The sequence below is a fragment of the Lepidochelys olivacea genome, assembly GCF_965140295.1.
Source record: "Lepidochelys olivacea isolate rLepOli2 genome assembly, chromosome: 1".
Taxonomy (NCBI): domain Eukaryota; kingdom Metazoa; phylum Chordata; order Testudines; family Cheloniidae; genus Lepidochelys; species Lepidochelys olivacea.
This window is the reverse complement of record NC_140411.1, coordinates 46755030-46775669: the sequence shown is the minus strand read 5'-3', so window position 1 is coordinate 46775669 and position 20640 is coordinate 46755030. Positions and strand designations below refer to the sequence as shown.

At 41.5% G+C, this 20640-nt stretch overlaps 1 protein-coding gene across 2 annotated transcripts in view; it reads left to right on the top strand.

The window, feature by feature from the left end:
• LNX2 (ligand of numb-protein X 2) overlaps nt 1-10412 on the top strand; it is a 91927-nt gene extending 81515 nt beyond the window's left edge. For both annotated transcript variants that reach the window (XM_084621238.1, XM_084621237.1), the window contains 3 exons: nt 4-235; nt 5239-5397; nt 8139-10412. In XM_084621238.1, the coding sequence (XP_084477364.1) occupies nt 4-235; nt 5239-5397; nt 8139-8274 (527 nt within the window). In that variant the 3' untranslated portion in view covers nt 8275-10412. The remainder of the gene's footprint in view (nt 1-3; nt 236-5238; nt 5398-8138) is intronic.
• Nucleotides 10413-20640: the final 10228 nt, after the last annotated feature.

Sequence of the window (20640 nt, the reverse complement as noted above, 5' to 3'; positions counted from 1 at the left end):
CAGGTGATGTGTTGCTGAATATTAATGGTATTGACCTGACCAATCTAAGTCATAGTGAGGCAGTGGCTATGCTCAAAGCCAGTGCTACCTCTTCAGTGGTGGCACTCAAAACACTGGAGATCCAGATTGCTGAAGAACATACCCAGAGTAATGAGGAACAACCAAGCACAATCAGCGAAAATGAATATGATGCTAGCTGGTCACCCTCCTGGGTCATGTGGCTGGGGCTTCCAAGGTACTAGTTAATGAATGATCTGTTTAAACTCATGTTTACACTGCTGTTATAATATTAACTCCTGCATTTGGCTGTGTCACTCTCCTGACATTTTTCAGTTTGCTATAAAATATTTGTGTGACGTACATAGGGCTGAAGCAACATGCTGAAGGGTTTCTTTCTTATACATGCGTTCAGATACAATAACAGTTAATTTTTAGTGGGGTTTTACTTTGTGCTGCTGCAGCAGTTTTAATTAATATAATATTATTTAAACTCTAAAGCAGAGAACAGCTTAGTTACAGCACCTGCTTCACCCTATTGCTGCCTATCTATTGCAGCCACATTCAATTTACAATCCACTTACAAAGGATTGTACAGCAAAAGTATCCTGTTAGCCAGCCGGAAGATAGAAAACACTGATTATCCCTTCAGAAACCTTGGGAAAAGTCTAACACTAACCAATTCAATTCCCCCGATGAATGTAAACTGTCCTTTTGCTCCCTAAGTTAAGCCTGAGTTTTAAACAGGAAACATAGAGCACTTACCCAAATTACCCTATATTAATATACAAAACGAAGTTTAGAAAGGCAAATGAATAGCTTCATAGAATGAAGGATATAACCTTCACTGATCATTGACTTTTATCACACAGGTTTTAGGCACACATGCAGAAAGAAGTTAGAACAGACCAATCTGCATTCACAAATCTCATATAGGTAACTCAGAAAACCAGCCACCAACTCCACTGAGCACAAATACACCCGCTGCAAACCCATTTCCTTTTCCTAACTTTTGGCCTGACTGATATCACCAGATTTCACTTATCATCCCATTTTTCACTCTCTGGTAGCTATATCAACAAACTGTGGGCCTAATTCTGGGAAACACTTATTATCAAGGATAGTGTTTATTACTGTGCATAGTCCTGTTAACTTCAATCACACTGTGCACCACACTAAGCCCTATCCTTAATAGAAAGAGTTTCCAGGTTTACACCCACGGTTTGCAGATGTAACCACAGAGAGCATGTAGAATGTGATGGTAACAGAATGAAATCCTGAAGTCATTATCATAGCTTATTACTCCAAAACCACAGCCAAGATTTGTTGTTGTCATTTATCTCGAGTAGTTCCTCTGGAGTAAGGGATGTTGACGGGGCACTGTGGCAGCGTTCAAGTGTTTTGCCTAGGCTCTCCACATTCACGTCTGGGATCGTTCGTCAGCTTCCACTTGGTCATATTGTCACCAGTCTTTGCCACCCAGCTGTCACTCAATTTAGAGTACACCATTGTTTTCATCTGAGGTCAGCAGCTGGAGAGAGTTGTTCTGAAAGAACTAGGTTCTCCAAGATCATTGGTGTTTCCCCCCCATTTTGTTACTCTGTAGCCTTCCACAGTGGTATTTTGGGGTAAGGGACTTACAAAGGCAAAGCTGTTTCTGGACTTCAGACTCTTGGGTGGTGGAATGTGTCCATTCAGTGGCTGTCTTGAAACATGCACCTGTTTTTGTGTCTCCTTTTTACTGAAGGCATCCCGCCTCACTGATGGTGATGCAATCCCCGCGAGGCAGTATAGCGACAATGTGGGAGTCGCTCTCAGAGTCCCTCTGATGATCCTACAGGATTGATTTGAGTTCAGTATCAGTTTTGTGTGCATGGCTCGAGCATGACCATACATGGGGTCATGTCAGATACATTCACATCATGTCCCATGTTAATCTCCCATTGCAACTAACCATGGGAGAAACCAAATCTGACAGTCAGCATTGAGACCATAATATAAATCTGAAGTTATTATAACTACACACAGTAACAAGCCACTTCCCTTGGTAAAAAGGTCTTTCAGGATCAGGCCCTCATTGATTTCCTTTAGGTTTTTCTGTACAAGATGTCTGTATGTAACTTCCTGTAAAACAGTCATAATGTCTTGTGAGTTATACAGTTACAGTAAACTTCTTTCAAGTCTGATAAATAACTCTGCTTAACAATAGCTGGCAATCATTTATTGCTCACATACTACAAACAACTAAATTTTGCCGCTTAATTATGCCTTATATGCTACAATGCATGGCACAACATGATTAATGTAGAGAAGCAACAGTTAGGCCTACCTCAACATTTTCTGCTTCTCTGGATTTGCATAAAGATTTTCTATGAAAAGAAAAATGTTCTTTAATTCAACACTTTTGGATATGCATTACCACTTTTGAAAGTGTGGTTATGGTCAGGAAAGTGACTCATACATATATATATAATATGTTAGGGCTATCGATTAATTGCAGTTAACTCATGCGACTAACTCAAAAAAATTATTCGCTGTTTTAATCACACTATTAAACAATAGAATACCAATTGAAATTTATTCAATATTTTGGATAGTTTTCTACATTTTCAAATATATTGATTTCAGCAACACAGAATACAAAGTGGACAGCGCTTACTTTGTTATTATTTTTTTATTACACATATTTGCACTGTGAAAATGATAAACAAAAGAAAAAGTATTTTTCAGGTTTCAGAGTGGTAGCCGTGTTAGTCTGTATCAGAAAAAACAATGAGGAGTCCTTGTGGCACCTTAGAGACTAACAAATGTATTTGGGCATAAGCTTTCGTGGGCTAGAACCCACTTCATCAGATGCATGGAGTGGAAAATACAGTAGCAGGTATATATATACATAGTACATGAAAAGATGGGAGTTGCCTTACCAACTGGGGGGTCAGTCTAACGAGACAATTCAATTAACAATAGAATATCAAAGGAGGAAAAATCACTTCTGTAGTGGTAATGAGAGTGGCTCATTTCAAACAGTTGACAAGAAGGTGTGAGAAACAGTAGGGGGAAATTAGTATGGTGAAATTAGGTTTTGTAATGACCCATCCACTCCCAGTCTTTATTCAGGCCTAATTTGATGGTGCCCAGTTTGCAAATTAATTCCAGTTCGCCTCATACAAATACTGTAGTGCAATCTCTTTATTGTGCAACTTACAAATGTAAATTTTTTTTGTTATATAACTGTACTCAAAAACAAAACAATATAAAACTTTAGAGCCTACAAGTCCATTCAGTCCTACTTCTTGTTCAGCCAATTGCTAAGACAAACAAGTTTGTTTACATTTATGGGAGATAATGCTGCCCACTTCTTATTTACAGTGTCACCTGAAAGTGGAACAGGCATACGCATGGCACTTTTGTAGCTGGCATTGCAAGGTATTTACGTGCCAGATATGCTAAGCAAACAGATATGCTCCTTCATGCTTCGGCCACCATTCCAGAGGACATGCTTCCATGCTGGTTATGCTCATTAAAAAATGTGTTGATTAAATTTGTGACTGAAATCCTTGGGGGACAGTTGTAAGTCTCCTGCTCTGTTTTACCCGCATTCTGCCATATATTTCCTGTTCTAGCAGTCTCGGATGATGACCCAGCACGTTTTTCATTTTAAGAACACTCACTGCAGATTTCACAAAATGCAAAGAACGTACCAGTGTGAGATTTCTAAAGGTAGCTACAGCACTCGACCCAAGATTTAAGAATCTGAAGTGCCTTCCAAAATCTGAGAGGGACGAGGTGTGGAGCATGATTTCAGAAGTCTTAAAAGAGCAACACTCAGATGTGGAAACTATAGAACCTGAACCACCAAAAAAGAAAATCAACCTTCTGCTGGTGGCATCTGACTCAGATGATGAAAATGAACATGCGTCAGTCTACACTGCTTTGGATCGTTATCAAGCAGAATCCGTCATCAGCATGGACACACGTCCTCTAGAATGGTGGTTGAAGCAGGAAGGGACATATGAATCTTTAGAGCATCTGGCACATAAATATCTTGCAACACCAGCTACAACAGTGCCATGCGAATACCTGTTCTCACTTTCAGGTGACACTGTAAATAAGAAGCGGGCATCATTACCTCCTGCAAATGTAAACAAATTTGTTCATCTGAGCGATTGGCTGAACAAGAAATAGGATGAGTGGACTTGTAGGCTCTAAAGTTTTACATTGTTTTATTTTTGAATACAGGTTGTTGATTGTTTTTTTGTTTGTTTTGGGGTTTTTTTTACGTAATTCTACATTTGTAAGTTGAACTTTCATATAAAGAGATTGCACTACAGTATTTTTTATGGGGGAATTGCAAAATGCTATTTCTTTTGTTTTTTACACTGCAAATATTTGTAATAAAAATAAACATAAAGTGAGCCCTGTACACTTTGTATTCTGTGTTGTAACTGAAATCAATACATTTGAAAATGTAGAAGACATCCAAAAATATTTTAATAAATGATATTCTATTATGATTAATCGCAATTAATTTTTTTCATCACTTGACAGCCCTAAGATATATAAATAAAATAATATGGCACATTTTTACCCAACAGATTTTCTCTTTGTGCATTTTTCAGTCATTTCTCCTTGTTTTATTACTACTTGTTTCCCTACTGTAGGTATTTCAAAGCCAATACAGCTACTCGAATGCAATCTGGTTTATTTATACTCTGCCTTTTGCGTCATCCAAAAACCTGTCATCTGATTGCAAAATTTTCATTACTGGTAGTGATGAACCAGGAAGAGGCAGAAAGAAAACAGATGGGTTTTCAGGTCCTAAATTCAAGATGGAAAATACTAAACTGACAGAAAAATCATCTTTCATTTTGCAAATGAAACACACTGGATATGAAAGCTGGTGGGGGGGAGGATAAATATAAACCCCCACATCATCATTTAGAAGTGTCACTTTCTAGATGTAACTGTATTTAACCAATAATTCCAACAGTTCATTCTTTATGTTTAATACATTTTTACCTCCAGAGTTTTTTTGTAATTTTAAGCACGCGGTAGTCAAGATGGTTAAATATTACAAGATGATTCATCCTGGGAACACTTAATTACCATCCTTTACCCACCATTACCCCTTCTCTTTCACGCTTATTGCGGTGATGCAATAGAGCAAGTGTTGCACATAACATGAAAATATTTACATGGCATGTGTTTTTTCTCCTTCCACACTATAATCTCACCCCACAGCGGCCTACATAGCTGCCATGATGTAGTGCTACGGAGGAGCAATTTAGGAAGTTGGGGCTTTAGCATCGTTGGTGGATATGAGGAGAATCACACAAACCAACCTTTCTTCATTAAAACGATTGTTCTAGGAACTCCAGCATACTTTGACGGAAGGTTAAAGTAAGTGCTACTGCATTCTTTTTAAATGGTATTAGAAATTGGATGGACAAAGTGATGATAAGGCATATTGCATGAAGTGATTCATTACATTACATATAATCCTTGGAAAACTGACTAATATCCAGGTGTTTTTTGGGAGCTGGCCAACTCCCTAAAGCAGCTTGGCAAGTCTACTAGGTGCAGTGCTGAGAAGTCAGAAGGATTTTTGGCTGGGAGAAGTGGGATCAGTCAGAACTTGTGGGAGCATCTAGTCCCAGTCATTCTTCCTTCCCCCACCTTTCTTTGGAAACACGTTCCACCATCAGCCAGTGGTGCTGATCTGACCCATCTCCACCATCACCTCTACTGATTCCTTGACTCCTCCATTAGGCCAAGACCCAGCATAGGGGGGAAATGTCTTGCCCAGGATTTGGAGCCTAGAGTAGGGAAGTGAACATGTTGTATAATGCTCTCTGCCTACTTCGAGGAGGATTACAAAAGCTAGAGGACTTCATTTTATAATAGAGAAGTGGGGAAGCAAGTGGAGGAGAGGCTAAAGCAGTATCTAGTCAAGATCACTGTGAGAGGCAATCAACATGCAGGTTCCAATTTTCAAATCTGGCACTTTAAGAGGATCTGCAAATCTGGCATTCGGGGTGTTCATTTTGGCTGAATTTAGGGTCCCTCCAGATGCAGGATTTGAAATGCCTGTTAAAGCTTCCCTTGTTTGTAAATTGGACATTACAAAGGTTTGATAACATGAGTAGAAGATGGTACCATATTTGTTTTACATACAGGGTAGATATGAATCATGTGATGACTACAAAATGAGGAAGGCTTAATTTATTTTCAGAACAGCTTAATGCATGTTTCCAATGACATGGCGGTGACTAGAGGCCATCTTATGACTCAAATCATAGCAATAGCTAAGCTACTAAGAGTGACGCTGTGTGGTTTTCGGAGCTCTGTATGATTCTTGGAGGTTTACTATGCAATAATCTCTCTATTTCTATTTTGTTACAAATTAGCTTAAGAAGAAAATTCATTTTATCATTCTGCATGCCTTATTCCTGAGAATAGGGTTTCCGTGCTCATATGCGTTAAGACTGTATACCAGTATCCTAACAAGTTTTAAAGGCCCTTAAATATCAAATAAAATAACATTCTCAGGCTCTTAAGCATACAGTATTTTTGTTATATGATACTATAAGTTGCTATTTTTATTTTAATATACAATTACATTAAAAACAACTATATTAAAAGAGCATTGAGTTCTTGACTTTGCAACCTTAAAAGTTAGGAAATGTTCTCCCCCCTCGCTCTGCTCCTCACCACTCTGAGTCAGGCTGCTTTCTCCTACCCTGCCTATACAGGAGCAAAAGGAATATTGAGAATAAAGGACAGAGAATTCTGGTGTCCCCAGTATTCAGGAGAAACAATTGCAGGGAAATTACTGCTCATCCCCTGCAACGCAGTGCTGGAGCATGCTCAGTAGCCCTGTGGAAATAGAACATATACTGTCAAGTCACAGATGGGAGCAGTGTGGGGATAGAGGCCTGTAACCTAGCCCAGCTGTCCAGGGTTCAAGCCCTAGGGCTTTGGCCCCGGGCGGTGGAGCTCGTGCTTTGACTTTGGCTCCAGGCCTCAGCAACTCTAAGCCATCCCTGAGGTTGGCTTTTTAATTGGGTCCCAACCCACTTTGGGGTCCCAACCCACAGTTTGCAAACCACTTAGATAGAGCATGCTGAGTGCAGAAAGAATCTAAAGAGACTGTAGCTGGTAAACTCAAACAAGTCTCTACCAAGCATGTACAAACTGAGATTTTTCAGATGTTGATAACTTGACCAAATTCGGGCAAATTTTCACATGGATGGCAAAAGGTGCTTTCTCTGCCTAATTTTAAATCCCCGCTCCAAAGAGTGGGGACAGTAGACCTTCTCAACGAAATGGTTGTAGGAATTTTTTTAACATGGGCAAAACAATGTATTTTCCCTTAACCTCATTTTTGGAAATAGTTGAACCATTTTAGTTGAAACTTTCCTATATATACACTTTACCAGACTTAACCATTCAAGCTAAAGTTTCCCATGCCAGGTGTCTGCCTCAGAGAGAGAGAGAGTGTGTGTGTGTGTAACTTTACAAAACTTAGCCATTCAGGCTACACACACACACACCCCGAGGCAGACACCTGGCATGGGAAACTTTAGCTTGAATGGTTAAGTTAGGTAAAGTTATAAGCAACGGAAAACAGGGTCTTATGTTGGAAAGTGTTGAGCAATCTTCAGTATAGGTATCACTGCTTTTTCCAGCTACAATAAATGCAAATCATATGTAAATGTGTGTTAACCCTATAAACATGTATATATATTTTTATCATATAAACATTTATATTATAAATCTGCATATATATAATTTTTTTATTATTATCCCCTACTTAGCCCCGGTAAATGATTACTTTTTCTCTCTCCCTCTCCCACTCTTGCATCAATCCTGGTAACTTTCTACAAGCAAACTCTTAAAGCTAGTGTTGGAATTACGCCAGAGCTGAACCCCAGGGGTTCAAGAATTCCCCATACTACTTAACAATGGGCGGTCAGACTTCATTTTTTTAATTGAATGCTTTTAGCTCTTGCAGCTGAACTTCAAGTCCAACAGAAACCTGAGGCCCTAACTATGAAATGCCATCTGTTACTCATTGTTGTGTTAGTTGTTGTGCACTATCATTGTTCATCAGCTGCTTTCCATTTTGTTTCCTTTTTTAGGTGTGGTGACATGATTGTCGCTGTAAATGGACTATCCACAGTGGGCATGAGCCATTCCTCACTAGTTCCTATGCTGAAGGAGCAGAGGAACAAAGTAACTTTGACTGTTGTTTGCTGGCCTGGAAGCCTCATATAGATTTGTAAAACAGCTTTGGTTCGAGCAGCTGATTTTCTACATGGCTGGAACAAAGCCTCCATTTTTTTTTTCTACTGATACAGCTGGTAATAAGCAGGGCCAAAAACTGCCACGTTCATTTTTTTAAAGGGGGGCATTCTCAACCTCTTTACTGTACCTATGTTGCCATCTTGAAACAGCCATATCTATCAAGTTTATTGTGCTCATTGTTTAAGAGCTGGCATATGCACATTAAGGTGTTATTGTCATTAAGCCTTCCCAGACAGTAATATTCTGACAGTAAGCAGAAGAATTCTGTGGTATTTCTGGTTTCTCCTAGTATTTTTTCCAAATTGAAACATAAAATGGTAAACTATGTACTCTCTCCTTGACAGAAGGTTCATGTCAGTAATGCAATTAAAGTCCTACCCGTTGCTGCTGTGAATCAAAATTGGTGTAAAAAGGAATGCATTTTTCATTGTTTGTAAATATTTTCAGTTTGTTCCAGTATGTTAAAACCATTCAAGGACTTGTCTTACTCAGAAGAAAGGGTTTGGTCCCATGGTTTTTGTTGCAGGTCATCAGTGTTCACAAAAGAGTAGGACAAAAGCCTGATGTTACTGGAATTTTTATAAAGTGCAATAATCGGACTCTTTGCTAGAAAACGATTTAATATATTACAAAGTTTGTATCCTATAATGCAAAGGAATAGGGAAGTAATCAGTCAGAATGCTGGCAACAATAAAAATGCCTGGGTCACCTCTGATCGAACGGCCTGCTGTATTAGAGTTTACTTTCCAAATGAATGTTTTCCTATGTCAGAAAATTTTGATGAACATTTTTACTAAAACCATTTCTACAGTTTATATTGTGATTGTCAGTAGCTCTTTTTATTCTTGTGTAGAAACATTATTGTGACTCAACCTGTAAATCAGAGAGGTATTTAAAAAAAAAGAAGAAAGCTGTTTATGACCGTATACATTACCGTTTAAAAGCAAGGAGGTGTGGGACTCCAAGTGCAAAAGGAGCTGCAAAGTTTTACTTATTCTATTACTTGCTGACAAATGTCTTGGTATAAAATGCTGAAAAGATCTGTCTTGTATTTGAGAAATCATTTTTCTTTGGCAAATACTTGCCACTCAATTGTTGACAACTATAATATTTTATATCTTTTAATTATGTTTAGCATTTTTAAAGCAAACCTATCACTTGCAGGTTTTGCTTTGTTTGCAGGATAAGCGTCCTTTTGTAAAAGCACACCAACTAATGTGCTGATCTGGAGCAAAATCTGTACATTGTTAATGTTCTGCGTACTTGAAAAAGCGTTCCATTTAGAAACCAAGTTCAGAATCTGAACTAATTTATGAATGACCTCTCTATTGTAATAATGATGGTATTAATTATCAGCGAATGTATTTCATAATCACTGCATATTTCAATTGTGAAGCATGAACTTTATTTTCAGATTTAGCGGCTATACTATTGGGGCATATTATCGCATGTCACTGATTCCAGTAGCTTTGTTTAAAAAATAAAGCTACCATCTCTTGCAAAAAATGTAAAAGCTCTTATGACTGAAGTAGTTTTATTCTTCTCTGTGGTGTATGATGTTTGTTTGCTTTCACACTATCAGGACACAACTCAGTCGCCCATGCAGTATATTACTGTATAGAGAATATTTGTTTTTGAAGCAGTCAGAGGCTACATTTCTTTGATATCCCTAGCTGAGATGAGAACAAGTTTTGCCAACTACGTCTTTGCATAGCATTTAGGAAATATATTGACCAGTGTGTTGAATTTAAAATATTTCATTTGAAGTGACATCCTATTCAAAATCTGAGCAAAAATCACACTTTTACCCTTTTTTTTTCTTTTGTATCATGAAAGCGTGGTTAAGCTTATGTTGTGCTATATGTTTTGTTCCACTGGGCAATAGCTTTTGATCACAATGTCTTGAGACAGAAACTTGTTCCGAAGGGGCCCCAATGTTTTTAGTGGGAGGGGGGGTTCTCTTATGATCTTGTGGTTAGTTTATCGGGTTTATTCTTCTGTGCCTTCTGTTTTAAATTATTTCAAGATTTTTTTTCAGATGTTGCTATCTAATTGTGTGGTATTCTTGAAGAATGAATGAAAATAAAAGTCCATTCTACCCATTTTAACTAAGTATTGTGTCTCTTTACAAAGAATGTATGTAAATTAATTCATCACCTTCAATTTAGGGATATATTTCTCTCTCTAGTTAATCACAAGTTACAGTTATAGAACTTTACAGAAAAATCTCAGAGCACATGCATAAGAAAATAGGAACATGAGACTCATCAGACTGGAACACCTCAGTTATCTGTCCCACTCGCATTCCAGCAGTGGGTAATGTCAAAAATCTTCAGAAGATGATGGAAAACCCACACATTCTAGTACTCTACCACCAGGGCAATTTCTTTCTGATACCAGCTAGTGCTGATCATCAGGAGGACCCTGCCATGAGCCAGGTTTGGCACAGGGAAACACTACCAACCTTGCTGAAAAGGCAGCTTTATTCCCTCAAGCAGGAGTCATTCTTTGTAAGGAAGGTGAAGAGCAACCTTTTAAAGATCTGGTTAAGCCCTCACTAGATGTGCTGGGCCAGATCCTAGATTGTGGTTCTTGATAGGACATGGCCCAGTAGATAGAATGTTAAGGAAGCCTTACACTGGATAAAAGATTACCTGAAAAAAGAAAAAGATCTGCAGAATTTGCCAATACATCAACTCTGGTGCATCTGTCTAGCGTGAAAGTGAAAGGGTAAGGATACTGATGTAGCTGCTGCATCTGAACACACACGCATCCATTCCATTAGGTCCTAGACCTAGTAATCTGTATACTTTGTCTTCCCATAAGTAACAGCCTAAGCAATCATATGGATCTTTAGCTAAGATTATAAAGCAGTTTATTTTGCCTTCTGGCATACTAGTGAAGCAAAATCTGCAGGTTCATGATTTCACTGGATCAACTTCTGTTTGAATCAAGAACAACTGAGGGAAAAATTCAATATCGCAAAACTGAAAGTTCTTGTAAAATGCATGCAAATGCAATGAAAATCTAAACCCACTTTCCAGATTTGTTGTGTCGCAAACAATATTGTAAACAAGGTAAGTTTCACCACAGTGGTCTTCACTTGAGTCTAGTTAAATACTGAGTTAAATACTGAGTTAACTGAGTCTAGTTAAATACTCTTCATATTCATATTATGTGCCTGGGCCTCTGTCAAGTTCTGGGAAGCAATTCCAGACCAGTGAGGGGTTGTGTCACCCTTGCCCTGCATCCATAGGTGCCTTACAATGCCTCACTGCTGTAGCTCCCAGCCTGGGATGCTCACAACCAGCCTACAAGCATGCAGATCACACCTGTGTGTCAGAGGGGTCAATAGCTCTGTCCCCAGCAGCCTGTTTACAGCCCCACTCTGGCTTCCACCAGCCTCGGTTACTACTTGCAGGGTGGCCCCAACACACTCCCAATCCCCTGGACAGTTTAGAGAAATAATCTGGTTCATTTGTTCCTCTACAGACACAGGAACACATCACAGTTTATTAACTTAACTGGTCTGAACACACCCTACCTTTTAAACACAGCACCAAGCTGGTTTTAAACTAACTAAATTTGTTAACAAAATATACAGTGGCTATAGTGAATTCAAGTATAAGGAATAAAGTTAAAACAGGTTACAAACAAATAAATGAAAACACTCATCTAAAAGTCTAAAACTTAATTTAGCAAGGTACAGGCCTTGTTCAAGATGGATTCTCTGACCAATGCTTCCTCCCAGCCATGGCTGACTTTCAGTCAAAACCTTCCACAAAAGTACAAAGTGCTGGCTTCCCTTGTCTCCTTAGGCTAAAGATTTTTACCTAAGCATGTTTCTCATCTATATTTATTTCCAAAGACTTAATCCTCTCTTCCCCCACTTCGTGGAAGGACCCATCTTTCTCAGCTTACAAGAGCTCTGGCCTCTTTTGTCTGTCTAGTGATGAATGCCAAAGATGGCTTCTGTCCTTGCTTATATCTTCCAAAGTTCAATTTCTTTATTTCAAAAGGCAGGATGACCTCATGCTGTTCTTCCCTTCCTATGGGTTTCCTGCCCTGTATGATTTCAATGTAAATGGGGCTTATATTGTTTCTGATTCCACCATGCTTAATTTACATAGGAGACAGGTAGATGGCTGTGACATTCCCTTGTATCTGGGCAGACTGTACAGCCTAATATCAGTGAATATCCATAACTCTTACATTGTGTTAATACCATACATTTCACAGTGATATTAATCACCAGTGTATCATTTTCTTTCAGAAAAAAACACACACTATACACTCTTATAATACCATAATATTGTACACAATCAGTTGATTCAGTTGCTTATCATAGAATATTAGGATTGGAAGGGACCTCAGGAGGTCATCTAGTCCATCCCCCTGCTCAAAGCAGGACCAATCCCCAACTAAATCATCCCACCCAGGGCTTTGTCAAGCCTGACCTTAAAAACCTCAAAGGAAGGAGATTCCACCACCTCCCTAGGTAACACATTCCAGTGCTTCACCACCCTCCTAGTGAAAAAGTTTTTCCTAATATCCAACCTAAACCTCCCCCACTACAACTTGAGACCATTACTCCTCGTTCCATCATCTGCTACTTCTGAGAACAGTCTAGATCCATCCTCTTTGGAACCCCCTTTCAGGTAGTTGAAAGCAGCTATCAAATTCCCCCTCATTCTTCTCTTCCGCAAACTAAACAATCCCAGTTCCCTCAGCCTCTCCTCATAAGTCATGTGTTCCAGTCCCCTAATCATTTTCGTTGCCCTCCATTGGACACTTTCTAATTTTTCCACATCCTTCTTGTAGTGTGGGGCCCAGAACTGGACACAGTACTCCAGATGAGGTCTCACCAATGTCAAAGACAGGGGAACGATCATGTCCCTCGATCTGCTGGCAGTGCCCCTACCTATACAGCCCAAAATGCCGTTAGCCTTCTTGGCAAAAAGGGCACACTGCTGACTCATATACAGCTTCTCATCCAATGTAACCCCTAGGTCCTTTTCTGCAGAACTGCTGCCTAGCCATTCAGTCCCTAGTCTGTAGCAGTGCATGGAATTCTTCCATCCTAAGTGCAGGACTCTGCACTTGTCTTTGTTGAACCTCATTAGATTTCTTTTGGCCCAATCCTCCAATTTGTCTAGGGCCCTCTGTATCCTATCCCTACCCTCCAGCGTATCTACCTCTCCTCCCAGTTTAGTGTCATCTGCAAACTTGCTGAGGGTGCAGTCCACGCCATACTCCAGATCATCAATGAAGATATTGAACAAAACCGGCCCCAGGACCGACCCTTGGGGCACTCCGCTTGATACCGGCTGCCAACTAGACATGGAGCCATTGATCACTAGCCATTGAGCCTGACGATCTAGCCAGCTTTCTATCTACCTTATAGTCCATTCATCCAGCCCATACTAGTTTAACTTGCTGGCAAGAATACTGTGGGAGACCGTGTCAAGATTTGCTAAAGTCAAGGAATAACACGTCCACTGCTTTCCCCTCATCCACCGAGCCAGTTATCTCATCATAGAGGGCAATTAGATTAGTCAGGCATGACTTGCCCTTGGTGAATCCATGCTGACTGTTCCTGATCACTTTACTCTCCTCTAAGAGCTTCAGAATTGATTCTTTGAGGACCTGCTCCATGATTTTTCCAGGGACTGAGGTGAGGCTGACTGGCCTGTAGTTCCCAGGATCCTCCTCCTTCCCTCTTTTAAAGATGGGCACTACATTAGCCTTTTTCCAGTCAGCTAGGTCCTCCCCTGATCGCCATGAGTTTTCAAAGATAATGGCTAATGGCTCTGCAATCACATCCGCCAACTCCTTTAGCACCCTCAGCTGCAGTGCATCCAGCCCCATAGACTTGTGCTCGTCTAGCTTTTCTAAATAGTCCCAAATCACTTCTTTCTCCACGGACGGCTGATCACCTCCTCCCCATGCTGTGCTGCCCAATGCAGTAGTCTGGGAGCTGACCTTGTTTGTGAAGACAGAGGCAAAAAAAGCATTGAGGACATTAGTTTTTGCCACATCCTCTGTCACTAGGTTGCCTCCCTCATTGAGTAAGGGGCCTACACTTTCCTTGACTTTCTTCTTGTTGGTAACATACCTGAAGAAACCCTTCTTGTTACTCTTAACATCTCTTGCTAGCTGCAACTCCAAGTGTGATTTTGGCCTTCCTGATTTCACTCCTGCATGCCTGAGCAATATTTTTATACTCCTCCCTGGTTATTTGTCCAATCTTCCACTTCTTGTAAGCTTCTTTTTTGTGTTTAAGATCCAAAAGGATTTCCCTGTTAAGCCAAGCTGGTCGCCTGCCATATTTACTATTCTTTCTACACATCGGGATGGTTTGTTCCTGTAACCCCAATAAGGATTCTTTAAAATACAGCCAGCTCTCCTGGACTCCTTTCCTCCTCCTGTTATTCTCCCAGGGGATCCTGCTCATCAGTTCCCTGAGGGAGTCAAAGTCTGCTTTTCTGAAGTCCAGCGTCCATATTCTGATGCTCTCCTTTCTTCCTTGTGTCAGGTTCCTGAACTCGACCATCTCATGGTCACTGCCTCCCAGGTTCCCATCCACTTTTGCTTCCCCTACTAATTCTTCCCGGTTTGTGAGCAGCAGGTCAAGAAGAGCTCTGCCCCTAGTTGGTTCCTCCAGCACTTGCACCAGGAAATTGTCACCTAAACTTTACAAAAACTTCTTGGATTGTCTGTGCACCGCTGTATTGCTCTCCCAGCAGATATCAGGGTGATTGAAGTCTCCCATGAGAACCAGGGCCTGCTATCTAGTAACTTCTGTTAGTTGCTGGAAGAAAGCCTCATCCACCTGGTCTGGTGGTCTATAGCACACTCCCACCACAACATCACCCTTGTTGCTCATACTTCTAAACTTAACCCAGAGACTCTCAGGTTTTTCTGCAGTTTCATATCGGAGCTCTGAGCAGTCATACTGCTCTCTTACATACAATGCAACTCTCACATCTTTTCTGCCCTGCCTGTCCTTCCCGAACAGTTTATATACATCCATGACAGTACTCCAGCCATGTGAGTTATCCCACCAAGTCTCTGTTGTTCCAATTACATCATAATTCCTTGACTGTGCCAGGACTTCCAGTTCTCCCTGCTTGTTTCCCAGGCTTCTTGCATTTGTGTATAGGCACTTGCTGATCATCCTGCTTTCTCACTATGAGGCAGGAGCTCTCCCCTCTTGCGCTCTCCTGCTCGTGCTTCCTCCCGGTATCCCACTTCCCCACTTACCTCAGGGCTTTGGTCTCCTTCCCCTGGTGAACCTAGTTTAAAGCCCTCCTCACTAGGTTAGCCAGCCTGCTCGCGAAGATGCTCTTCCCTCTCTTCATTAGGTGGAGCCCGTCTCTGCCTAGCACTCCTCCTTCTTGGAACACCATTCCATGGTCAAAGAATCCAAAGCCTTCTCTCCAACACCATCTGTGTAGCCATTTGTTGACTTCCACAATTCGATGGTCTCTGCATTTCCTACCACAGGAATATTTGCATTTCCTACCACAGGGAGGATGGACAAGAACACCACTTGAGCCTCAAACTCCTTTATCCTTATTCCCAGAGCCACGTAGTCTGCAGTGATCCACTCAAGGTCATTCTTGGCAGTATCATTGGTGCCCACGTGGAGAAGTAGGAAGGGGTAGCAATCCGAGGGCTTGATGAGTCTCGGCAGTGTCTCTGTCACATCGTGAATCCTAGCTCCTGGAAAGCAGCAGACTTCTCGGTTTTCCCGGTCAGGGCAGCAGATAGATGACTCAGTCCCCCTGAGGAGGGAGTCCCCGACCACCACCACCTGTCTCCTTCTCTTGGGAGTGGTGGTCATGGAACTCCCTTCCCTAAGACAGTGCATCTCATGCCTTCCAATCGACGGAGTCTCTTTCTGCTCCCTTCCCTCAGATGTATCATCTAGTCCACACTCCTCATTAGTACCTGTGGAGAGAACATGAAAACAGTTGCTTACCTGTATCTGCATTGCTGGTACATGGATGCTCCCCTTTCTTCTTCTGGGGGTCACATGCTGCCAAATTTCTTCACCGTCCTTCTGTCCCCCCTGCACAGCCTGCTCTGAATCTTCAGAATGTTGTGCCCGTAGAAGCATATCCTGACGTCTGTCTAGGAAATCTTCAGTTTCTTTTATGCAACGCAGGGTTGATACTTGTTTCTCCAGACCCTGAACCTTCTCTTCCAATATGGAGACCACCTTGCACTTTGTACAGACAAAGTTGCTTCTGTCCTGTGGAAGAAAGACAAACACAGCACATCCTGTGCAGGTAACAACAGTTGAACTCTCACTATCCATATTACCTTCCTTCTAAGAGCTTCCTCAGGTGTTGTGGTAACTACTCAGAGAAGTCTGCAAGATGAAAGCCTCAGTGGGCTCTCCCCAGGTGAACTCCCAGGCAAACTCCCCCTGTTAGCCTCTCTGCTGTTCGCAGCTGACTGCTTTTTTATAACAGTCAGGCCTACTCAAGGCTCATCTGGAACAAAGCACTCCCAATTCACATTTTTCAAACAATCAAGCATCACTTGAGGTTCAGCCCCCCCTGTCTTTATAGATCAGTAAACCTTCGTAATAGATTCTTCTGATTGTTATCCCCCAAAGTGAACTTTATTCAAGCTACGAGGACGGCAACATGAAGTCTGGTGGTGAAGGAAGCTCCATGCTCTTTTTTCCTCCACTTGAGTTGGCAGGAAACAGAACAATTTGCATTTCAGCAATCTCCCCTGCTGTCTCGATGGTCTTGTTTTTGCTTGAGATGGAAATATGGACCTTCATTTTCTTTGCCTGAATATCAGGCTGGTCAGAGAATCAAATCTACATTACTTTGCCAAAGATGGACCTGTTTAACAACTCCCTCTGATATACCTGGTTTACACATACTTCAGTCATAATTCCAGCATTATACACATCACCCAAGATATTAATGATCAGTGAGTTATTAGTTTTCAAATGATACCTCCCAAGGCATATTTTGTACAAAGATTATTACAATAACACATAGGGTGTGAGTACAGAGTTGCTTAGTGCCCCAGCCTCTCAAGACTAAGAATTAGGATAGTACCTATACCAGCGGTCAACAACCTTTGGCACATGGCCCACCAGGGTAATCTGCTGGCAGACCGCGAGACACTTTGTTTATGTTGACTGTCCACAGGCACGGCCCCCTGCAGCTCCCAGGAGCCGCAGTTCACCGTTCCCGGCCAATGGGAGCTTCAGGAAGCAGCAGCCAGCATGTCCCTGCCATGAGGCATTTGGATACCATGAAAGTGAATGTGGTGTAAAACCTGCAATACTTCAAAAGGTATATTTTGGTGAAATACGGTTTTCTTGAGTACCTGAGTTCAAAGATCATGAAAGAGGAATGTAGTTCGACCAAAAGTGGGTCATACGCATCTTTTTATCTGCAAACTCTTGTCTATAGGTGGAATACTGGGCAATTTTTCTCCCTCCTCCTTGTAACAATCTTTTATGCACTTGATAACTGTTATGTCCCCTCTGTCTTCTCTTCTCCAGACTAAACAAACCCACTTTTTTCAATCTTCCTTCATAGGTCATGTTTTCTAGACCTTTAATCATTTTTGTTGCTCTTCTCTCGACTTTGTCCAATTTGTCCGCATCTTTCTTGAAATGTGGTGCCTAGAACTGGACACAATACTCCAGCTGAGGCCTAATCAGCGTGGAGTAGAGTGAAAGAATTACTTCTTGTGTCTTGCTCACAACACTCCTGCTAATACATCCCAGAATGATGTTTGCTTTTTTTGCAACAGCGTTACACTGTTGACTCATATTAAACTTGTGATCCACTATGACCCCCGGATCCCTTTCCGCAGTACTCCTACCTAGACAGTCATTTCCCATTTTGTATGTGTGCAACTGATTGTTTCTTCCTAAGTGGAGTACTTTGCATTTGTCCTTATTGAATTTCATCTTATTTACTTCAGACCATTTCTCCAGTTTGTCCAGATCATTTTGAATTTTAATCCTATCCTCCAAATCACTTGCAACCCCACCCAGCTTGGCATCATCTGCAAACACTATAAGTGTACTCTCTATGCCATTATCTAAATATTAATGAAGATAATGAACAGAACCGATCCCTGTGGGACCCCATTCGATATGCCCTTCCAGCATGACTGTGAACCACTGATAACTACTCTCTGGGAACAATTTTCCAACCAATTATGCACCCACTTTATAGTAGCTCCATCTAGGTTGTATTTCCCTAGTTTGTTTATGAGAAGGTCATGCGAGACAGTATCAAAAGCCTTACTAAAGTCAAGATATACCACATCTACTGCTTCCCCCCTATCCACAAGGCTAGTTACCCTGTCAAAGAAAGCTATCGGGTTGGTTTGACATAATTTGTTCTTGACAAATCCATGCTGACTGTTACTTATCATCTCATTATCTTCGAGGTGTTTGCAAATTGATTGCTTTAATTATTTGCTCCATTATCTTTCCGGGTACAGAAGTTAAGTTGACTGGTCTGTAATTCCCTGGGTTGTCCTTGTTTCCCTTTTTATAGATGGGCACCATATTTGTCCTTTTCCAGTCTGCTGTAATGTCTCCCGTCTTCCATGACCTCTCAAAGATAATTGCTAATGACTCAGATATCTCCTCAGTCAACTCCTTGAGTATTCTAGGATGCATTTCATTAGGCCCTGGTGATTTGAAGATGTCTAACTTGTCTAAGTAATTTTTGACTTATTCTTTCCCTATTTTAGACTCTGATTCTACCTCATTTTCACTGGCATTCACTATGTTACACATCCAATTGCCACCAACCTTCTTGGTGAAAACTGAAACAAAGAAGTCATTAAGCATCTCTGCCATTTTCACATTTTCTGTTATTTGTCTTTCCCCCCTCATTGAGTAACTGGCCTACTCTGTCCTTGGTCTTCCTCTTGCTTCTAATGTATTTGTAGAATGTTTTCTTGTTACCCTTTATGTCCCTAGCTAGTTTGATCTTGTTTTGTGCCTTGGTGTTTCTAATTTTGTCCCTACATACTTGTGTTATTTGTTTACATTCAGCCTTTGTAATTTTACTGAGTTTCCACTTTTTGTAGGACTCTTTTTTGAGTTTTAGATCATTGAAGATCTCCTGCTTAAGCCAGTGTGGTGTCTTGCCCTACTTCCTATCTTTCCTACACAGTGAGATAGTTTGCTCTTGCACCCTTAATAATGTCTCTTTGAAAAATGGCCAACTGTCTTCAATTGTTTTTCCCCTTAGACTTGCTTCCCATGGGATTTTAGAATCAGGAATTGTAATATCTGTACAATTCCAACCAGGATTTTGCATTTGCCAATACTTGCCAGTCAAAATGTTAGAAAACTTGCACCAAGACTGAAGAAATGGGTGCTTCAAAGGCTCCAAAGCCGCTCTAGACCAGCATTTCTCAAATGCGGCCACCATGGCCGCATGCGGCCACCAGTGACTTTTCTTGCAGCCACAGCCCCCTGGGATGTGTTGGGGGGTAGGGGGGAAGGGAAGCAGCGGCCCCTCCCCTTCCCTGTTGTTCCTGGATGCACCGCCTTGGTATTGGCTGCTGGGGCTGCAAGCAGGGGTTGGGCCCTGTCCCTCCTCTGGAGACAGATGGGGCACAGTGCTGGAGGAGGAGGCAGCTGGTGAGTTCCCCAGGGGCTTTGGTCTTCACTCTTGGGGTGGTACACTCTGGCCACAGGGCTTCAGGCTCTGGCTCCACAGGAGCTGGCCCTGGGCTCTGGCCATGCACCTTCAGGCTCCATCCCCATCCCCCAGTCTCAGGGCTTCAGGCTCTGGCCCCCCACTGTCTCCTCCAGCCCCCCCAACCCCATCATTCCTGGCCCCTGCTGCCTACCCCCAACCCCAGATCCAGGTCTTAATTTGTCCCCAGGCTTGCCGGGGCTGAGTAAGTCTGCTGTGAAAAGTGATACTTGTATGTTTGTTTACTCCTAGCTAGTAAGTCTGCTGTGAAAAGTGATCTTAACAAACATACAAGTATCACTTTTCACAGCAGACTTCCTATCTAGCAATAAATACAGGACAATGATTTGGACATGTAAATGTGCATATTTATTTGTTTTTCCTAAAGCTAATTAAGTATTTTAGGAAAAAGTGTGAGAGTGGCCACTAGCAAGAGTTGGTGGCCGCACTCTGAGGCACCAAACAGTTTGTCCTGAGGACCCCTGCGTTAGGCACATCTAACCAAGTGGCCTGACTTCCCAAAGGGCCAGGTAGCTCCCACTGGCAATCAGCACTTTTGAAAAATCAAGCCACTTATTTATGTGCCTTATTCATAGATTTAGGAGTTTGACACTATGTACCCAGGTTT